Genomic DNA, 22,368 nt, shown 5'->3' with positions numbered 1-22,368 from the left:
TTCCACGGAATGGCTTTGCTTGAAGAATACGGTACTGGGCCAGGTGCGGTAATGATTAGGGGGGCTACCTTGGGCTCAGCAACAATCTTCACAGGTACTCTGGGAGCAATAATCTTCACTGGAACCTTGGACCTTGCAATTACAGATACTTCTTCAATAGGGTTTTCCGCCTTAGAAACCCTTTCAAAGAGAATTGTACGATCGTCCATCAGCCGTTGAATACCATTCTTCAATTTCAAACAGTCCTCGGGCCAGAGTATGCAGAGATTGCAATCTTCAGTACAACCTGGAAATAAACCAGCTTGCAATAAATTCTTCTTTATGGTCGGGAGAGGAGATGTTAAGTCCGCTACAGTAGTGATGAGAGAATCGTCATCGAGAGCATTAACAGCCTTGTCATGATTAGGCATAGGAGCAGTGATGACATTAGGAGTCTCCGGAGGCTCGAATTCAATTTCTCCAGCGTCGATCATATCCTGAATTTTGTTCTTCAACAACCAACAGTCGTTTGTATCATGCCCGGGGCTATCGGAGTGATATGCACACCTGGCATTGGGATTATAACGAGGCGAAGCAGTGTTGACATTCGCAGGAGGACCTCTGAGAGTGATTAAGTTTGCCTTTAGCATACTTTGCAGTGCTTGTGCTAAAGTCATATTGAGCTTGGTAAACTGCCTTCTTGGTCTGTCTTGTCTTTGCTGGAAGTTTTGAGCTGGCGGGGCTGCGATCGTCACTGCTCCAATGGCATGGTCACCATTTTTCTTATTATGATTCTTTTGACCATACACAACATTCGATTCATTCTTCCCATGGTAGGACTTTTTACTGCTTGTAGAAGTAGCCGCCTGTAACTTTCCACTTCGAATGCCGCTCTCCACCCGTTCACCTGTCAGTATAAGTTCAGTGAAACCTGATGAAGAACTCCCCAGTAGGTGGCTGTAGAATGGGCCAGTCAGGGTACCCATGAACAGGTCTACTAATTCTCGGTCAGTCATAGGGGGTTTGACTCTGCCAGCCAAATCTCTCCACTTTTGAGCATATTCTTTAAAGCTTTCTTTAGATCCCATAGTCATATTCTGCAACTGTAACCGAGTAGGCGCTAGCTCAGAATTATACTGGTACTGTTTATAGAAAGCTGTCGCTAAATCAGTCCAGGTGCGGATGTCAGAACTCTCGAGCTGATAATACCATTCCAACTGTGTGCCAGACAGGCTCTCTTGGAAGAAATGAATCCACAGCTTCCTATCAGTGGTATGCGGCTGAATCTTTCTCACATAAGCCCTTAGATGCATCTGAGGACAGGATGCACCATCGTACTTAGTGAAAGTGGGGATTTTGAATTTGCGAGGAATGGTCACATCGGAGACCAGACCCAAACTTTCGAAATCCAGACCAGGTGCCTTCTGACCCTCCATGGCTAGCATGCGTTCTTCCAGCAATTTGTACTTATCATCTCTTGGAGAGTACTGTTCATTTTCATACTCTTCATCGTCATCCTCAGGGTTGGAGAAATCAGCATTCTCTTCCTCTGAATCATTCTCCGCTCCCTCTTCTGGGCCATTCGGGATTCCCAATTTGATTCCCGTAGCCTGTCCTTTACGCCTTCTTCCCGGGTTAATGAAACTCACAGCTTTCTTGTCTTTCTTCTTTTCGACCAAAAGAGCCTTCAGTTCCTCCTGCCCCTTGGATAAGCTTAGCATCATCTCCTTGAATTGAGCATTCTGAGTCTGGAGATCTTTGACAGTTTGTTCGAGATCCATTTTTCTGTGTAAGAGGAAGACCGTGAGAATATGGTCTTTTGGAATACCTGTTATGCAATGTTATGTTATGCTATGCAATGCATGAAATGTTTTCAAGGACTTGCGGAATTTAACTTTGCGTAAATCGCCAACAAGAGAGAAATGTTTATTGCTAATTTTTTGATCAATGTTCATTACAAAAGGAATAATACTAAAAATACAATGAAAGCTCAAGTCTCCCAGGGGCGACTTCTTTTTGGGCGAAGATATGCATTGAGTCTTCGTTCTTCATTAAGCTGACTGGTAAGTTCCAACACTTTCTTCCTTTCTGCGACGAACTGAGTCTCGAAAGTATCCCTTTCTTCTCTCAACTGGATCCAGGATCTCTTTAGTTCCTCAACGTTGGTAGGCATATCTGGATAAGGAATGATCTGAGGAGCACCTCCTTCAGCTTCAGGTTCGACAATCTGAGGTCCGATTGCAAGATATGGCATGACAAGTTCACGAGCTCTGACGCGTACCCATCTGAGATAAGGTTCCATAGGAATAAAATTTTTCTGTCCTAACGTACCTCTCTTCACCATGCCCCAAGCTCGTACAAATCTTGGACGGAGGCCTTGGGAATCGTTGTCATAGTCGAACATAATGCCTTCGATGATCATTTCATGTGGACCATCTCTTCGAGCACAACCAAACTGTCGCAGAGCTAAAGCAGGATTATAAGTAATACCTCCTCTTATTCCTAGGAGTGGTACATTAGGGAACTCGCCACAACGGTCAATGATGGTAACATTTTCCTTGAACTGAGGACACCAACAGATGTCTGGGTGGGAGAGCGACATTATCCTTTGAGACCATTTCAAATTCTGCTCGTTCTTCAAGACTGATTGAGGAAGGTGCGAAATAAACCACCTAGACAACAAAGGTATGCAGCACATAAGAGTCCCTTGCTTCTTCATGGTACGAGTGTGGAGGGAATGCAAAATGTCTCCCAGCAAGGTAGGTACAGGGTTATGAGTGAGAAATATCTTAATAGCATTCATGTCTATGAATTGGTCTGGATTAGGGAATAACACCAAGCCATAGATTAGCAATGCCAGGATGTCTTCGAAAGCACGGACATAACTTTTAAGAATTCTCGGGCCTTATTTGTCAGGAATTTGGCAAGTAAACCCTTAACTCCACTCCTTGTTACCCAATTAGCTTCAATGTCGGACTTCGTCATGTGTAAAGCTGCGGCAACTTCTTCAGCCTTCGGAACCTTTTCTAAACCACTGAAAGGTATTTGATCAAGGATAGGTATCCCAAGCAGTCTGGAGAATTCTTCCAGTGTAGGTACCAACTGATAATCTGGGAATGTGAAGCAATGATGTTTAGGGTCGAAGAACTGGAATAAAACTCTCATCATATCTTCTTTGAAACCAGTGGTAACCAAATTGAGGAGAGAACCGTGTTTCTTGATGAACTGGGCATGATCGAAAAGTTCTGACACTAAGTTCTTGAGTTGAGGAGAGATTGCTACAAGATTAATCCGGATGGTCTTCCTGGGAGCCATAGCTTTACAAAACAGAGCAAAGTTAAATCCCTAAGTCCTTGAAATGGTTAGTACAATGTTATGATGTCATGATGTTATGATGTTATGATGTTATGAGGTTAAATAAATAACAAGCGCAAGCAAGTCACACAACCATCATTCCTAGGTTTTAAGGCTTGCATGAGTTCCATAGGTAAGTACCCTCCCCACTGAAGTTTAGTTGGTTCAACCTGTCCTAGAATAGTAACCGGGTTCTAAAAGGATCTCCAATCATTGACCTTCCCTCAAGTCCACTTCAGTGCAACACCAAGTGGTTGACCGAAGCTTCCCTAAAGTCCAATCTCAAGGAGTGTAGTATCGAGTCTCAACAAACCCCAGTCGGAACCGAAGTCAGTTATCTCACTACTTTCTAATGGCCAGGATGAGTCAATTAGGGTTCTAAAAGTCTGGTTAATGCTTTAATGACACCACGCAGATGCCAAATTTTTCCTCAAGTAAACATGAGGAACATCAGGACATCCAAAGTGTCACATTAACCGTAGCCATCATTTTAAGCATTCCAGTATACGCCGGATAGTCGCGATGATCTATTGCTACTTACCTAAGGTACACTAGATCCGGGTGTAGGATCTTTCACTCAAGAATACCCAAGCAATCCCTTAAAAGTAAATCAGACAATTTTAAATAAGTGATCTTGTTTTTTAAGGTAACCTCTCTTGTAATAGTCCCCAGCAGAGTCGCCAGTTCTGTCATACGGTGAACTGGACTTTTTGTGTTTTTAATCGCAATGTCGCGGTTAGCAAGAGTCGCCACCGACTTTTCTTTTATCCCATAAGGAAAGGTGGAAAAGAACAGGAAAGACCTTAATTTAGATTCTCAGGTTCGGGAGGTACATTATACAAAGGGAAGGTGTTAGCACCCTTTGTATCCATGGTTATCCATGGGCTCTTAATTGCTCAATCATTTATGTTTTCCTTGTTTGAAAAAGTGTTTTGAGAAATGTGTGAAAAATGTTTTGAAAATGAGAATTTAACTTTGTAATGATTCTTGCATGAATGTATACAAAGCGGTTATCTCATTTAGATTTGAAAGTTATTTAGAAAAATATAACTCAGCAATGATCCTAGTACGGATGTATGCTAAGTGGTGATTTTCCAAAAAAGGATGTTTGAAATGTGTAAGGTGGGAAAATATTTTAGGTTATGAATGAGCAATTAAGGGTTATACCTGTCCGAGGTCTTTACCGTCATTTTCTATCCTTGTGAGGGTAAAACTGTCCTTACTATTGAGAAGTAAGTAGTTTTATCCTTGGGATGTAGAAGGGTCATCGTAGGGTCATTGATTGGTCAGTGAAGGCAACAGTTATGAGGATACCTTAGCATTCGAAGGGACTATCATCATTTAACCGTAGGCTACACCGGAGGGTCATCGAGGGACAAAGGCAACATTCGCGGGACTATGATGATTTAACCGAAGGGTCTTTGCTAAGTGTATCCCCATATTCGCGGGACCTGACCGTATTACGTAATCGGGGGGTAACAAAGAGAGAGGTCCGGTATTATTTATTTAAAGTCCATATTTTAACAATTAATTAAATAGCCGTAATCGGTTAGGTAATTAGGTCCACAGTAAATCGATGAAATCAATACATTAAAAAATCAAGCTCGGTGATTCAAGATGAATCTCCACATTAAAATTAGGTCATCCAAAAGCCATCTCCCCAAGAGTGTCCACACCTAAAGCGGCATGCCTAGCCGGCTGTTTCTTTGGAAGTATGCTAGCCTTTACACCATGCAACATACGGGTTAGAGCATTGAGATAAAATATGATTTGACAATTGCACCATAAAATACACATAACAGTCATGAGTTCAGGCCAAATGATGCAGAATCATGATTAGATAAATATAAGATAGAACAGCACAGAGATAAAGCAGCCACTGTCCCGTTCGCCTCTGCTTCGCCTAGCGAAGGCCCAGCGAATGCTCGCTGCAGGCTCGCTTAGCGACGTGCTAGCGAGCGACCACGGGTTTGGAGTTTGGCCGCCGCATGACTTCCGAAAACTTGTATTTTCACAGCATTGGATTACAGGCATAGCATAGACAATTATATAGGATGTTCATACTTAGATTCACATGTGAAATCAAATTATATATCAAAACTTTAATCGAAATGCATCATGCATGTAAAGAATATCGATTGGAATATAAAACAGTGGTGATACGCAAACCTGTGTGCAGTTGCGATATTGAAAGGGACTGATCGGTTGGATGCCGGATTGAGTTGGGCGGCGGTAGTTTCGGTGCGGATGGGCTGCCTTCAGGTTAGTAGGGTTTCTGCACCAGGGTTTCCGTCCTTCTCTGTCCGTCTTCCTCGGTGTTTCTCCGTTTGTGTCCCTCCTTTTCGTGGCTGAAGAGCTGGTATTTATAGTAGTAGTGGTGGTGACCTAATGGGCTCAGAATGAGGTCCAAAACTTCTGATTTTCGCAAGCTTCGCTAGGCGAAGGAATTGCTCGCCTAGCGAGCAAGCTATTCTGGGCTTTTTTCTGGATCTGATGCTTCGCTGGGCGAGTGTCATGATGAAGTGTTCGCTAGGCGAAGGAATTGCTCGCCTAGCGAGCAAGCTATTTTGGGCCCCTTTTGGATTGGGCCTGTTGTGAGCTGGGCTTTTGTTCACTTGAGGTCAGTGCCTTGCAGAACAAGTCGGAGGGTCTGGAGGAATGCTTTGTAATATCAACGGGCAAATTTTGGGGTATGACAATGTGGTTTTGATGTATTTGTGCAGTAGTGTTTGGTTGTGTGTATACATCATGCCTGATAGAAGTGTGATCTAGTTTGTTTTTGTTTATGCTCTTATTTGATAAGCTTGTGGGCTCACATGCTGGAGCATCTAGCTTGGAATTTGGCGTGCAATTATAAGCATGTGTGAGTTGATCTCTCGATGTGTGTAAATTGTGATGTTTGATGTGTAATGGTAGTTCTGAGTGACCCGCTGACAACTGACTATTGACTTTGATTATGTGCATGCATGATTGATTGTATGCCTGACTATGAGAGCATTGTGATTCTATTTTGAATGTGTAGCAACTATTATTTTTATGTGCTTCTTCTTTTGTTGATGTTTGCTTTGTTTTTTTTTGTTTGTGGTTTGGTTATGTTGCTCAGTTTGTAAGACTTATTCACACATATTTTGTAAGTTTATGAAAGAATTATTTTTGCCAAAATTTACAGAAAGAGGAGATTGTTGTTCCTTTTGATTGACTACACTGTGCAAAATAATATGGAGTGTACAAGATGTTTTGGTGAACAAATGACACATGTGAAACACTATGTTTCAGCATGTATCCAACATCTGACCATTAGTGTAGTCTTACCATAGAGTATTACAACTAAGCTTAAATTAGTTACATTAAATTACCATAGAGTATTACAACTAAGCTTAAGTTAGTTACATTAAATTAGAGGTTGTTACAATTTCAAATTTATATAAGATATATATAGATATATATATATAGATATATATATATATATATATAATATATATATATATATATATAGATATATATATATTATATATATATATATATATATACTATATATATAATATATATATATATATATATATATATATATATATATATATATATAATATATATAGATCTATATATATATATATATATATTATATAATATATATATATATATATATATATATATATATATATATATATATATATATATATATATATATATATCTATATGGAACTAACTTGATCTTGACCATGATTCATGCAAACTTCACAAAAAAATTATGTCGAGAGGCGAGTTAACAACTTAAATATTTCTTATGTAATTATTCTCTTACATCTATTATTCGAATCATTTCAATTGTTCCATTTTCCAATAAACATAGGTTTTTCTGGCACAATTTATAAAATAGTGCAACTCATTTTTCAAGTGATCGACACAATCGAGGCTAACATGCACACAGTGTACCCTTTTCTATATCACATCAAAATACCAAGGCCACCTTTAATAGCTCTCAAAATAAAAAACATTAACTTTATATATCTTATATATAAAAAGTTGTTAAATCTCTTAAATAATATTTGGAGCCAAAAATAAAATTATTTTATTAATTTTGTATTTTTATTTTATTTATTTTATTAATTATTTACTAAGAATTATTTTTTTTCCATTAACTTTTATATTTATTTAATTTAATTTATTATAACCTATCCACTAACTACATTAACTTAAATAATTTCTCGATTATTATTTAGTTATTAATTAACTAGAATTTGCTAAAATAATTAATCTTATACATAAAAATTGTTAAGTCTCTTAAATAATTTTTGGAGCCAAAATTAAGAATATTTTAGTAATTTTATATTTTCATTTTATTTATTTTATTAGTTATTTACTAAAAACTAATTTTTTCCTACTAACTTTTATATTTATTTAATTTTATTTATTATAACCTATCCACTAACTACATTAACTTAAATAATTTCTCAATTATTCTTTAGTTATTAATTAATTAAAAATAACTAAAATAATTAACTAAAAATGGCTAAAATAATGCAACACGTTGCTTTTAGTAATTTTGTATTTTTATTTTGTTAATTATTTATTAATAATTTTTCAATTATTCTTTAGTTATTAGTTAACTAGAAATAGATAATATAATTAACTAGAAATGACTAAAATAATACAACATGTTGTTTTTAATAATTTTGTATTTTCATTTTATTTATTTTACTATTTATTTATTAATAATTTCTCAATTATTCTTTAGTTATTAATTAACTAGAAATCGCTAAAATAATGCAACACGTTGCTTTTAATAATTTTTTATTTTCATTTTATTTATTTTATTAGTTATTTATTAAAAACTAATTTTTTCCCACTAACTTTATATTTATTTAATTTTATTTATTATAACCCACCCACTAACTACATTAACATAAATAATTTTTCAATTATTTTTTAGTTATTAATTAACTAGAAATGACTAAAATAATGCAACACGTTGCTTTCTTTTATTAATTCTCTTCCAATTAAGTTTTATTTTATTACTTAGTCATTTACTCCAATTTTGTAAGGACTATTCATCAAGGTTTATTTTCATACATTCACTTTATTTCTCCTTTCTATCTGTTTATAGAGTAGTAGTTCTCTTAGACAATAAAAATTGGAACGTCATCCATTTTTTTTATTCAAAGACGTGCTAAGGATAGCCCAACCCAATTACAAGCAACACCAACCGCGTATACCGCCTAAAAAAAATTGAATATCCACTAAAATCTCTCACTACAAAAAATTGGTAGGAAATTTAAACCAATCATAATTACTATAACTAATTTTGGAAGAAGACCAAAAATTTAACCACCACCATGATATATGGATTGATCTAATTGTTATATCAGTAGGATTTTCAAACGTATCATTAAAAATTATTTGACTACGCATCCACCAAATAGTCCAATAGTTGGTTTGTTTACTTTGAGTGATGATAAAGTCAATATATTCACAATCTTGGGAAAAGGAAATGAGAGAAATGATAGATGTTAATGAGGAAGCGTTTAAGCACGTGATGAAAACACCTCATAGGTTTTGGAGCAAATCTCAAATCAAGACAATTTTTAAGTGTGATAGCGTGTTGAACAACATATCGTAGACCTTCAATAGTGTTATTATTGAACCAAGAGCTAAGCCTATAGTGACAATGCTAGAAGAGATCAGAACATGCATAATGGAAAGGTGAGCAAAAAGTAGAATGAGATTTGCAAATCTTACTAATGATGACATATTTCCCAACATTATGAAGAGGTACTTTACAAACTGCTATGTTCTGATACTCTATAAACTGCTATATTTTGATACTTTATAAATTGCTATATTATGTATACTCATAATGTTTTGGTTATTAGGATTGCAAGGATTAGTGAATACACCAACATATGGATTGTAAGGTATACACAAAATATTATATTTTGTTCCGTATACTCATAATGTTATGTTTGTTGAGATTATCTCTTGTTTTCCATAATGTATGTTTGACATATCTTTGAGGTTAGGCACCTTGAAAATGCTGGAGATAAGTCCAGTGTCAACTTGCAATATCAAAGTTGTACATGTAGGAAATGGCAGCTGACAGCCTTGCCATGTGTGCATGCAATTTCTTCTATGAAAAACATAAATTTCAAGGTAGAGAGTTACATATCAGATATGTACAAAAAAAAGGAAAATATCATGAGGTATACAACCATGTCATCTACACTGTTAATGGCTCCAACCTCTGGGAAAGGACAGTCTATAATGCTGAGCAGCCACCAGTATATAGAAAAATACCAGGAAGGCCAAAAAAGAAAAGGAATTTGGAGAAATGTGAAGTGATGGCACTGGTCGCAAACTGAGGAGGACTTGAATATATATTAAATGCAGTAAATGCAAAAAAACTGGTCATAACAAGCTTACTTGCAAGTATCCACCATCTCAGTCTCAATCCCAGACACAACCAACTCAGTCTCAAGCTCAAGGAACTCAAGCTCAATCTCATACACAACCAACTCAGTCTCAGACTCAAAACTCAAGCTCAATCTCAGACACAACCAGCTCAGTCTCAGACACATGAACCTCAGGCTCAGACACAACCATCTCAATCTCAGGGTCTGACTCAAGCTCACACAAAGGCTAAAGCAAGTGGTTCCAGGACTCCAGTCAAGAAGTTAAGCATTATGAGGCTAACAAGAAGTGTGGGATCATCGGGCCCTACAACTAGGTTATTTGCATCAAGGAATGTGGTCGGCCCTACAACTAGGCTCACTTCATCTCAAGCAAGCAAGAAGAAAAAATAGATAGTTTAGGCTCACTTCTATTATAATGTTTTAGGTCATAATGTCACTTATGGTTTGGTACAATGTGTTGTCTTAGATCTGTAATGTCACTTATGTCACTTATGTTTTGATACAATGTGTTGTCTTAGGTCTGTAATGTAACTTATGTTTTTGTACTATATTTTGTAACCCTTATATGGGAATTCTGATATGGTGCCATGAAAGACATATTTTGCAAATCTTACTGTTGTGGTCAAATATACAAATTATAACTGTTAAGTAACAAATTATACCAGTTAAGTTACAAATTATACCAATTCAATTACAAATTATACCAGTTAGGTTATACCATATTGGTTTAAACTAGTAACTATACCAGGTGATAAACAACATTGCACATGTTACATTAACAATTCATTGATCTCATAAGACAAATGCACAAGTTATATTAACATTGCACATGTTACATTAACAAATTAAACCAATATCCATACCAGGTAGAAATATAATTCATTCATCCCATAGAATAATTCAATTCCATTTAAGTGTACAATCATATGAATAAATTGTAGATTAATACACTTAAAGCAACAAAAAATGATTTTTTTTTTAAAATGTCTTCCACTTCATTGTGTTATTGAGAGCCCCCCAAGTTCTTCAACTAATCCTTCAGATTTAAGCAATTTCTAATGTTGATCTTCATTCTCTTTTGCTAAGATTTCCAATCTCTTTTTTTTATTCTTGATAAACATGTCCCTGTCATCTTTCACTTCAGCATAAAACCAATCAAAATAATCACATTTATTACTTGTATTCCTCTGCACAAGTTACATACAACATTACCCTCTGTGTAAAATCGAAATTGCAAACTTAACAATATAAATCATATCTTATAATGTGTGCATCCCCAAAATTGCTTCCCAAAATATTTGATTGTTTTTTCCCTTATGAGTAGAGCAAAATCACCACATCAACAGTTAGGTCTCCATAGATTTTTTGAAGAAGCGGAATTAAACCCAGATTCGGAACTGTAGCTCAGTTCTCCACTGTATCCAGACCCCTTTTGCGATAGAGTATAACTTTCATGAGCCATTATTCATAGATTACAGAAACAAGATGAAGGAAACTTGGGAAGACGATGGCTACTGAAGAAGATGAAGGCAACTTATGCACAAATGGCAAACTCAGAGCGAAGAAGGTGGGCACATATGGGAGTTATGCACGGAACCCTAATTCATATGAAGAAGACATCCTACATGGAGCTGGCGTGGATGTTAACACTGTCACGTTTAACAGCGTTATTGTGTTTTGTCTGCAAAGGATAAACGTTGTACATTTAATACAGTTGAGGGACGAAATGAGCCTTTTAAAAATTAAGGGACCAAAATGAACCAAATGTTAAACATCCGGAACGAAAAAGACTATTTTTTCTTTTATTTATTATAACCTATCCACTAACTACATTAACTTAAATAATTTCTCAATTATTCTTTAGTTATTAATTAACTAGAAGTGGCTAAAATAATTAACTAGAAATGGCTAGAATAATGCAACACGTTGCTTTTAGTAATTTTGTATTTTCATTTTATTTATTTTATTATTTATTTATTAATAATTTTTCAATTATTCTTTAGTTATTAATTAACTAGAAATAGCTAAAATAAATAATTAATTAGAAATGGCTAAAATAATACAACACGTTGCTTTTAATAATTTTGTATTTTCATTTTTTTTATTTTTTTATTTTTTTATTTTTTATTTATTTATTAATAATTTCTCAATTATTCTTTAGTTATTAATTAACAAGAAATAGCTAAAATAATACAACACATTACTTTTAGTAATTTTGCATTTTCATTTTACTTATTTTAATAGTTACTTATTAAAAACTAATTTTTTTCCACTAATTTTTATATTTATTTGATTTTATTTATTATAACCCACCCACTAACTACATTAACATAAATAATTTCTCAATTATTTTTTAGTTATTAATTAACTACAAATGACTAAAACAATGCAACACGTTGCTTTCTTTTTATTAATTCTCTTCCAATTAAGTTTTATTTTATCAATTAGTCATTTACTTCAATTTTGCAAAGACTATTCATGGAGGTTTATTTTCATACCTTCACTTTATTTCTCCTTTCTATCTCTTTATAAAGTAGTAGTATAATTTCTCTTAAACAATAAAAATTGAAACTTCATCCATTTTTTTATAAGTATTACTATATTCAAATGGTACTAAGGATACCCCAACTCAATTATATCAGTCGGATTTTTCCAAACGCATCATTGCACATCCACCAAATAGCCCAACATGTTAAAATCCAAATGATACAAGCAATAGACTTTGAACTGGATTTGTTGGAACTTCATCCATGATTTTGCTTGATTTTAATTTTTCACTTATGTTTTTTTTTTCATTTTATTTTTGGTTTTTACTGAATTTGTTTTTTAATATTTTTATTTCATAATTTAATATATTATAATATAGTTTTATAAGATACTCTTCAATTATGTTGTTTAATATTTATATCTTTTATTTTTCGTTTTTGCAAGTATATTCTTCATTTTTGTTTTTTAATATTTGTATTTCATTAATCAGCTCAATTAATTAAATTTTATCTAATATATTATATCAATTAGTATAAATATAGTATATAGATAAAACACATACGCATCAATTTTTATTATTATTAAAATCTTTCTATCATTTTTATAATTATGAAAGGAGAAAATACACATATAATTTATTATATTTTTATTCATTTTATTATTATTATTTGTTTCTATTGTCTTACTTATATTTTTTTTTATTTAATGTTTCTTTACTTTTTAGTTTTTGCAAAGGTATAAAAATTTCATGGATAGAGAAATGTTTAATTGCACATAGTTTAAAAAATAATTATAATTTTTTTAATTATAACTCTTAAAATAAAAACCACCTATTATTACTTATTCTCCGATAACTCTAATAACAATAACTCTTAGAATAAAAACCACCTATTATACTTCTATTAAATTAAAAATTAATTGAAAATATTTCTCTCTAAAAACCACCTATTGTAATTCTAGTAAATAAAAAACTAATTAAAAATATTTCTCTCTCCACTAATTCCATTAACTTAACTCATAAAATTAACTTAACTCATAAAATAAAAACACATTTAATTCTACTAAATAAAAAAATTAATTAAAAGTATTTCTCAAGGCAATTAATACAATTGATTTCAATAGAAATTTCTTTTTCCAATAAAAATCATATGTAATTACTACAATTTCAATAAATTAATTAAATAAAAAATTAATTGAAAATACCACCTATCATATTTATTCTACTATATATAAAGCACAATCACAACTCATTAAGACAATTAATGTAACCTATTATTTTAGAATTTTTTTTCAAAAGTGAAATATTTGTAACTATAAAAATAATTATATTTCTCCTTATTAGCATAGCCCATTCTTAAAGTCTCTAAGTGGCAAACAATATGAAAGAATTTTTTGTTATTAAATAAATTGGTTTGCACTTTTTTATCTGCTCATGCCATGAATTTTATCAATATGCTTTTTCCAGATATAAATAGATATTTAAACAAAAGAATAAAAAAATTATAAGAAGTTGTAGAAGATATTTTCAATATAATTAGGGATTGGTGTGTCTCTAACAATCACACACCTACACATTTTATTGTTCCCCTTTACTTTTTATTGTTAGGTTTATTTTATAAGTACAAACTTTGAACCATTATAAAATATTTAGAAATATTGTTGCAAAAGTTGAATTGTAAAATATGATAAGTTATTGCTTTCTTAATTTTTCTCTCTCTAATATTTATATTTAAACTTTTAATCCATGGTATTATAATAGATTGTAAATTATCTTGACCTCTTTCGATAATAATTAAATTATTAAATTTACTACTTTATATTGTAAATTTAATTTAATTTATTTTATTATAAAAATTTAATATACATAACATTAACCATTTATAATAAAAAAAAATAGTTTAGTTTAAATTCACACATCTATATCTTATTATTTTTTTAATATTATAATTATAAAATCATTTTGAGTCATAGCCATAGTAAACGTCACATTTAAAAGGATAATGTATCTTAAAATTGAGGATGGTAGTTGAAAGGCATATGTCAAAGGAACATGCTAGAGGCCTTCCTTGGGTGTAGTAGTTCTGTTGCTTATTTTTTATGCAGAACTACTACATGTCACATTTATAAAAGATAATCTATTTAAGTACTTTTTTTACTAAAAAACTGTGTAAACTCATTTGAATTGACTTTATCATGTGGCACATTACAATAGAAAAGTGACAAAGGATTAGTATATTTTCAACTTGAAGATGTATAGCAGACCTTCAAGAGTTAATGTAACACATAGCTTGAGCTTGAAGATAATATGAATCCTTGTATTTTCTGTTACTCCCAACATGAACTCCATTTTGAATCCAGTCCTCCCTGTTTATCCATGCATCTCTACCTAAATCCAGTACTCCAAGAATCTGCAAACACGCGTTAAGCTATTTTAAGAGGTTAAAAATTAAGAATTTTACTCGGCGAAGAAATTAATGAAGTGAAGCATGATTGTCTTATGTGCTCAACATACCGCCCCGCCTTTCCATGACACAAATGTCGGATTTGACCTTGACTGTATAACCTCCACTGTATCAATTGCTTCATTTGGAGGAATAGCGTGTAAAACCCTGTGGTGTAAAAAGATAGAGGGACTCATCAATCGACTTAACTTGAACAAACTAATCAACAAAATCATTGATGATGCTATATATGCAAATATACCAAGAGGTTAATGGAAATTGAAACAAACCTTTCTTCAACTGCGGGAACTAAGCCATTTGTCAAAGCCACGCCGCCGGTCTATTTCAGATAAATTGTGTCAATTTCTTTCGATCAACATGCAATATGATGAACTTGAAAATGTTGAGCTCAACGTGTAAAACTCACCAATTGTATGCTAGAAAATAATCTTCTCTGGATGTCTATGCGGCCTGTGAATACAAGCACAATACTGCTAAACAAAGCTTTAAGCTCTATGCATATGAAATGAAGGAATATGATACCAAAAAATTACCAGTTGAGAGAATGCAGTTGGTAATAGCTTCGGCAAGGCCGAGATTTTCTTCTTTTTTCGGCTTTGAATAAACGGGATAACTTTCCCACATGGGCAATCCTCCATTGACATTAGGATAGAAAGTATCGGACATGTCAGACCTTCGGGAAAAGTCAATATGCCATGTATCTTCTAGCATATCCTCGTAGTCACTAAACCTAACAACGGAAATCACCGGGGTTGTGTAAACGTAAAATAATTCACAAACATGGTCACACCATACAGAGAGAAAATTCATGAACACGCTAACCAAGTCCGTGGTGGAGGAGGATACACGTCAGGAACAAAAAGCATTGGATAGAACAACCCCATGGGAGGAACCTATGCAATAGTTTTTGTCAATTGTCGAAGTCTAAGCATATGATTATCTAATGGCAAAATTTGATGGCAAATGAAGAATGAATTTTACTGAGAACATGTACATTGAGAGCAGTAAGCCTTGTCCTGTGAGATCCAGGCGGCGCTTTTTCCTCGTAGGAATGAACTACTGCTACAGCATCAAGTTGCCCCTCCTATACACAAGATACTAGATAACATTGAATTCAAGTTTGGAAGCAAGGTAAATTTAGAGCATCACCGCTAGTAGTAAGTGATTTGATGCATTTTTTTTAATTCATTAGACACTGTACTATTTCAATATGTTCGGTTATATTTGATCAAAATATAATTTACTTTCTAAGAACTACAAAGTAGCAAATACACGGTGTTGTTAAATGGAGGCCGTGCTGCAAATGCATGCACAAGTACAATGAAGAGATAACGAAGCTGAGAGAGAAATGAATGGAAAAAAAAAACAGCTTTAGGTAGTATAAAACCCTTGAGATGTAAACTCGTGCTACAAATGCTTCTCTTGTATTGTTCACAACTCTCGGTTTTCTCTCAACTATGAATTATTAAAAATGGCATTTCTACGAGTTAATATGATAAAGTAGTAATTTGGCAAAATGAGATAAAGTAGTAGAACTCACTCTGATTTCACAATATGACTCTTTGAGTTGATTTAACATTAACAGATCTATAGGCTTTGTCAACATATCTGTTCGAATTTGTGGATAGGTCTGGTGATGCCTTTGGGTCCAGAGAAGACCCCTTGATATATCCTGAAAATATGTACTTAATAATTAAAATATTACCACAAATAACTTTTGGAGCACAGAAGATAAGATCATTGCATAATTCCAACTTTCCAAGAACTATAATAAAGAAATATCTTGACGCTGTAGATGCAAAACACCAACACATACCACATACTTGACAAGAATGATTATATTTCATTAAAAGAGGCACGGGTTTGAGGAGGAGTGTTGCGGAATACTCTAACTGATGGAGTTATGTAAGGCAATGTTACGTAAGTGGCTCTTTGACAAGGTATCAGACATTGGTGTCGATCAAAGTTCTTGTTCCCATAATCCTTCCAATTTCCCATTCTTAATTCAATTGCTCAATTTTATCAATATTTAGGTCTTTATGGAACGATGGGGCTAGAAGACTTTTGTTTGGACAATTATCCTTCATAAAATTAACACAAATGATTCGCTACAGACTCAGACATCGAAAAGCTTTATGTAGCTTTTTGTTATAATGTATTAGAGTTTTTGAGAGGGGCGGATTTTGGATATTTTAACTGAAATTTGATCATTTGACTGAATTTTTTCAATTCATCTCAATAAATTAACTTCCTTTATCAAGAGATTATAGTTTCCATATGCCGCATAAGTGAAAACAAAATGACAGTTTCTAAACTAATGTAAAGAAAAGTTTAGTCAAATAACAACTAACACGTGTGTCCAAGATGTTACTAAGCTTATATCTTCCAAGTTCAAAACTATTTCAAAACACCAGAAACGCATGCAATATAAAAATATATTTTGTACCTCACCGCCAAAAGTTAAAGTCCTTGCAGTTGATGGCAGAGCAGCTCCATCCTAAACAATAAAAGAAGTAGTTCACGACCAAAAACTTAGCCAGCTTTTATTTTTCAATATATCTGAAGGCTGAACAATCATCAAGCATGGAGAGAATCCAACTTGATAGAAAATTTGAGGCACAAGCTAATATTCAAAGATGGTGAATGTATGTAACCAGCAAATGTCAATTTCCATGTCAAAACTATAGTAAGCAGAAAACGTTTCAGGATCAAAGTTGTTTTACCAAGAAAAGGCTTTTGTTATTACTTATTACTGTTGTAATATCTCCGATTACAAATTTCATATTTTTTAACTGTAAGTTATGAGTATTATATACAGAATGAGAAAAAAAAATATAATTATAGTGAAATATGAATGATAATGATTTGATACTAACTTGATACAAAAGACTAAACAAACATTAACCATTATTTCATTTACCTCTATGCATATAAGTGATGTAACCTGAGCACCAATATTCACTACACATGCTGTTGATAATCCATTTCCAAAAACTGCAGCAAGACCTTCCTGATCAAACAATTCCATATGAAATCATTAGAAACTAAAGGAAAAATCCTGGCAAATTGTTCCTTTTCTGCGTACAAAAAGGTCATACATTCATCATATAAACGTATAGCAATAAAGGTCATACCTGGTGCACCACTGCTGAGCCAAAGCATAGTTCTTGTAGAACTACGGATAGAATTTCCTTTATTTCTGCTTGTGTCATGGACTAAAACATAAATAGACTATACCAGGAGTTTGAAATACAAATTCAAAGGGAACTCTAACCGGAAAAAAATAAATGTGACATTTTCTTTGAAGGAATAAAGTTCTAAATACCACGATTATCAAATGTTTCTGGCATCACAAGAATAGCAGAGTACATGTTTCTTTCATTGCGAGGAATATGCAGTTTCTCTATTAAAATCCAATCCCAAATAGCACGCAGATCCTCAAGCACCTGCAAAATAGCCAAGAAGTAGTGATGTAGAATGAAAGCAAGAAGTAATCTGAGAAACCCAATTGTCATTACACAATAATAGCATGTATCATACATCTCTAATATGTGGCCTATCAAACAACTCAACAGATTCTAGATTACTGGGAGATGCGACACAAACAATGACACAGACAATTTCACTAGAGTAAGCCCAATTCTAGATGATAAAAAAGGCAGTTCAATGTTGGAACCTATATCCTACGACGACTCGAGCAAGAGCAACTAAACTATAAATTCCTAAATTATTGACACCAAACCCTTAACTAACTAATATAAACCCTAACTCTCAGATCCAAATTACATCATAAATTGGTATAGTTTATTAATAGATATACCATAACCCATTGTTGCATTATTCTCCATTATGAAGGAAACTTATTGTTGAATTTTGAAACGGTGAAGAAACAGATGAATTCAACAAGCAACAGTAAAGAAAAAGACAAAACAAGTCTTAACATAATACAAAACAAATAACATTACATTATAATGCAATGCAACAGCTAGCTTATAAAGAATACAGAATTCCCAAGATGCATATTATCTATATTTTTTCTGCATGAATTAACTGTTGCATTGGTTTTAATTTGGTTCGGAAGTGACATGTACCTGCTGCATAGGATAGTGTTGTGAAATATTCAAGTGTCCTCTGCGGATTGGACGACATAAACAATAAGGTTCAGTGGGAGATATCCTTAATGCTTCCTCACCACAAATGAACTCTCTGAATTTTCGATTGCTCATGCCAATTTCCTTCAAATCTGAACCATCTTTTGGGTCCAAAGACACGCTAGTCTCGTCTTTATTCGTAGTCTCTGCAAATGCCAATTTTTATAAATATAACATATGCTAATTGATATAAAAGTAACAGCATTTTAAAATCGAAAATACCCTTTCTGGACAAGAGTCTTAAACTCTTAATTAACTTCTAATATTAGCCTATTAGGTACTCGATAAAACAAACTTGAGATAAGTCAAATGCTAAGCTAGTTGACATAAACAACCCAAAGCCACATATGCAACTGAAGAGAACAGGAAAGTACAAGTTGTTAAACAAAAAATATCATTTCCTCTTACCTAATGCTGAAAGTGAAGACGAACTAGTGACCTCCTCGTAAACATTAGTCCAAGTGAAGGGCAAATCTTTCCTGTTACCATGTGGATTGTATCCATCAACACGTCCCATCTGTGCATATAATACAACGGCAGTCATAGTATTAGCAATGACTAATTATCTGTTTTATGATGCTATACTAATCTTATCCCAACAAAAAAAAACAAAGTATTTGACAGAATCTTCCAAATAAATTATTTTTATCTGCTCTTGAGAGTGAGAAAATGACTTTACATAAATCTTAGTATTCATACTTGTTAAGATGTTATTAGCTTTACTACCATTGAATGATCAGTTTTTGTAGTTATGTATACTGTTAGGATTTATGTTTAGTTTGTAAACTATATTTAAGTTTTCGCAATAGTAGTCACCTCGCTATTTGCTATACTACTTTAGCATTCATGGGGTCAGGCACTCTACGCCGCTATCTAAGATTAACAACATAGCTTAGGATTCCCAAAAAACGGTCAATCAAATTACAAGGCTATTTCCTTCATGAATAATGTGTGTGCTTGTCAGCATGATTGTCTTATGTAGTTCATCACTTTTCGTAAGCTCAAAATCGTCAACATGGCAGGTACAACAAATATCACAGGTGTCACATTATTTGAAATGCAGTCCCAAGCTTAAACAGTTCTGTTTTGCGTCATCCGCAAGGCCCAAGTCGAAAGGCCCAGAGGCAAGAAAGAAGGAGGCAAACGCGAGAAACAGACATTCCCTCGTTCTTACCCAAGGTAGATAACTTCACCCTCTGATTCATCACCCACCGTCCAGATCAATCAAACGGTTGTCCGCATAGCGCGTCGCGTCCCTCGCGGGCGGTTCTTAATGCTCCTAGTATGTAAAGAGAAAAGAGCATCATTCCCAAGTATTCAAATTCCTTCCCACTCTCACGTCACTTTGATTCTCTCCCTGACTTTGGCATTGGAGTGTTAGTCTTGCAGTTCCACCCCCGCACCACCGTATCAGAAGTCCAGTGCACCTTTTCGTAATTCGTCTCACCATTTCATCAACAATTACGGTTCCAGCTTGCAACAAGTTCGAAGAAAAGCCCAAGAAGGTTCAAACATTACAAAGTATCACTCAAAATATAACTGAATAAGATATCATGTACCTTTCGGGGGAAAGAGTTGCAGGGAGGTTCTTCATCCAGAAAGGGTATCTTCAACAGAGATGCAATCTTTTTTTCAAAAAAAAACAGACAAAAAAACCAGCATCAGCAAATTGCAGCATAGAAGTAACAGCTTTACAAAGTGCCATAACTTACAATATCGTAAGCCTTTTCCCTTTCCATGTGCTGTGCAGTTGTAACCTGACTATTAAGCATCTAAACACATAAAACAAAAACAAACAACAATTGAAGTAAACACTTATACCTAAAGAGAAAGTGAAAACAATTTAAACAACAGAAAAAAACAATGAATAAAATAATTTAAAAAACCTGATCTTGAACATTCCTCTTAGGAACTTGTTTGGTATAGTGAGAAATACAATGAGGAATATTAAAAGGGGTATCCTGTGAAGCAAGGCCAATTCTAATATTAGCAGAACCTGAGTAAACAATAATGAAGTTACATTAATTAAAAGTTTTGATTTTTAATTCAACTTCAAGTTAAAGTGATTAAAAGAGAGTAAGTTGAAAAATGGGTAATGCTCAAAATTGATTTTTTTTTTGCATACCAGGGTTGATAACAACAAGATTGGAGCCTCGTTCTGCCATTATTTGTGATGGAAGCGCGGATTTGAGGTAATCCTGTGACATACAAGAAATGAGAACAAAATTGTAGAAAGGGTTAACGACGAGATAGAGAGGGAGAGAGGAACTATACCATGGGAAATTAGAGTTCGCAAAATTTGACGTTTTTTCCTCTTTTGTTTCTCTGCTATTGTTTTGATTTTGAACTGAGAAAACACTTTCTTTTAACAGATTTTTCCGGTGAAGGATCGTCTTTGAACTACAACTACAATACTACTAGTAGTACTAATTTCTTAGTGACGTTTTATATTAACTGATCAAAGTAATAATTGTTATTATTTTCACACAAAATATTATTACTATAATTTTATTGCAAAATGAGTTTTAAGCATTAAAAAAATTATTATAAATATTATATTTTAACCCAAACAATTTATACCATTAGATTTATAAAATAATTAAAATTTTATAAATATATAATTTATTTATTTAATAGGAATTTTAGGCTCCTCCATAAAAGAAATTGGGCGGGACAAACATAGTAGAGGTTATGGGCCTAAAATCTTATTTCATTTATCTCATCATGAGTGATTCAATTGATCATTCACGTAGATTAAGAAAAATAAATAAATAAAAGAGAGAAAGATATTTTTATCATGTATTGGAAATGATGAAATTAATATTAATTAGAGGATAAAATTGAAAAAGATGCATTGAAAATTAAAATGGATCATTCATTTGATGACACTCTTTTATTCCAAATAGATCACTCATTGTGGGACGGATGGAGTAACTCTCTCTCTATGAAAAATGAGAATTTCTTATCCTATCCTATGGAATGGAAAAATACCCTATGGAAAATCTAAAATGTCTCTAAAATTCCGGAGTTGCATCTCCGGACGCACCTTCTCCTAAGTCAAAATGTTAATTGATCTGGAGATTCATCTCCGTTATATTTCAAAATACGCCTCATACATTCTTCTCTAAAAGGCATATTTTACACGTTTATTGTTCCGGAGATGCATCTTCGTTTAAGATTTACGAAGATACTGAAGGAGAATAGTCATCCAAGGCGCAGCGGAATTAAAAAATTTCTCCATTTAGTGATCCTTACGAATGGGCATGATCAGTGATAGAATCGTTACCTCTTGTGGCGATTCAAACCTTTGGTGCAGATCTCTGATAATGATCAAAACCTTTGATACAGATCCATGGGGCGATCACGAACGTTGAACGATGACAACGTCTCTACTCAGTCCACACGAACGGATTCCTTCAATCGCAGTGCTAGCTGTTATGAATGAAGGCTTTGAGTGAGAGAGAGATACGAAATTCCAACTCTTCAGTTGTGTTTTCTGTCTCAGTGAGTTGCTATGCTTCTACCCAA

At 33.7% G+C, this 22,368-nt stretch overlaps 1 protein-coding gene across 1 annotated transcript; it reads right to left on the bottom strand.

The window, feature by feature from the left end:
* Positions 1–14,391: 14,391 nt before the first annotated feature.
* LOC127092484 (actin-related protein 9) lies at positions 14,392–21,283 on the bottom strand. The gene is made up of 19 exons (XM_051031363.1): positions 21,115–21,283; positions 20,966–21,038; positions 20,727–20,836; positions 20,553–20,612; positions 20,400–20,465; positions 19,249–19,357; positions 18,781–18,986; positions 18,015–18,135; positions 17,824–17,888; positions 17,610–17,699; positions 17,136–17,186; positions 16,230–16,361; positions 15,684–15,773; positions 15,512–15,582; positions 15,223–15,419; positions 15,096–15,139; positions 14,959–15,008; positions 14,740–14,836; positions 14,392–14,635 (listed from the first exon to the last, which is right to left on the bottom strand). The coding sequence occupies exons 1-19, from the start codon at positions 21,115–21,117 to the stop codon at positions 14,492–14,494; spliced, it is 1,779 nt and encodes a 592-aa protein (XP_050887320.1). The 5' UTR covers positions 21,118–21,283; the 3' UTR covers positions 14,392–14,491.
* Positions 21,284–22,368: the final 1,085 nt, after the last annotated feature.

Source organism: Lathyrus oleraceus, chromosome 6, assembly GCF_024323335.1.
Source record: "Lathyrus oleraceus cultivar Zhongwan6 chromosome 6, CAAS_Psat_ZW6_1.0, whole genome shotgun sequence".
Classification (NCBI taxonomy): Eukaryota; Viridiplantae; Streptophyta; class Magnoliopsida; order Fabales; family Fabaceae; genus Lathyrus; species Lathyrus oleraceus.
Note: the sequence above shows the minus strand (reverse complement) of the source record. Positions and strands in the feature narration are given on the sequence as shown.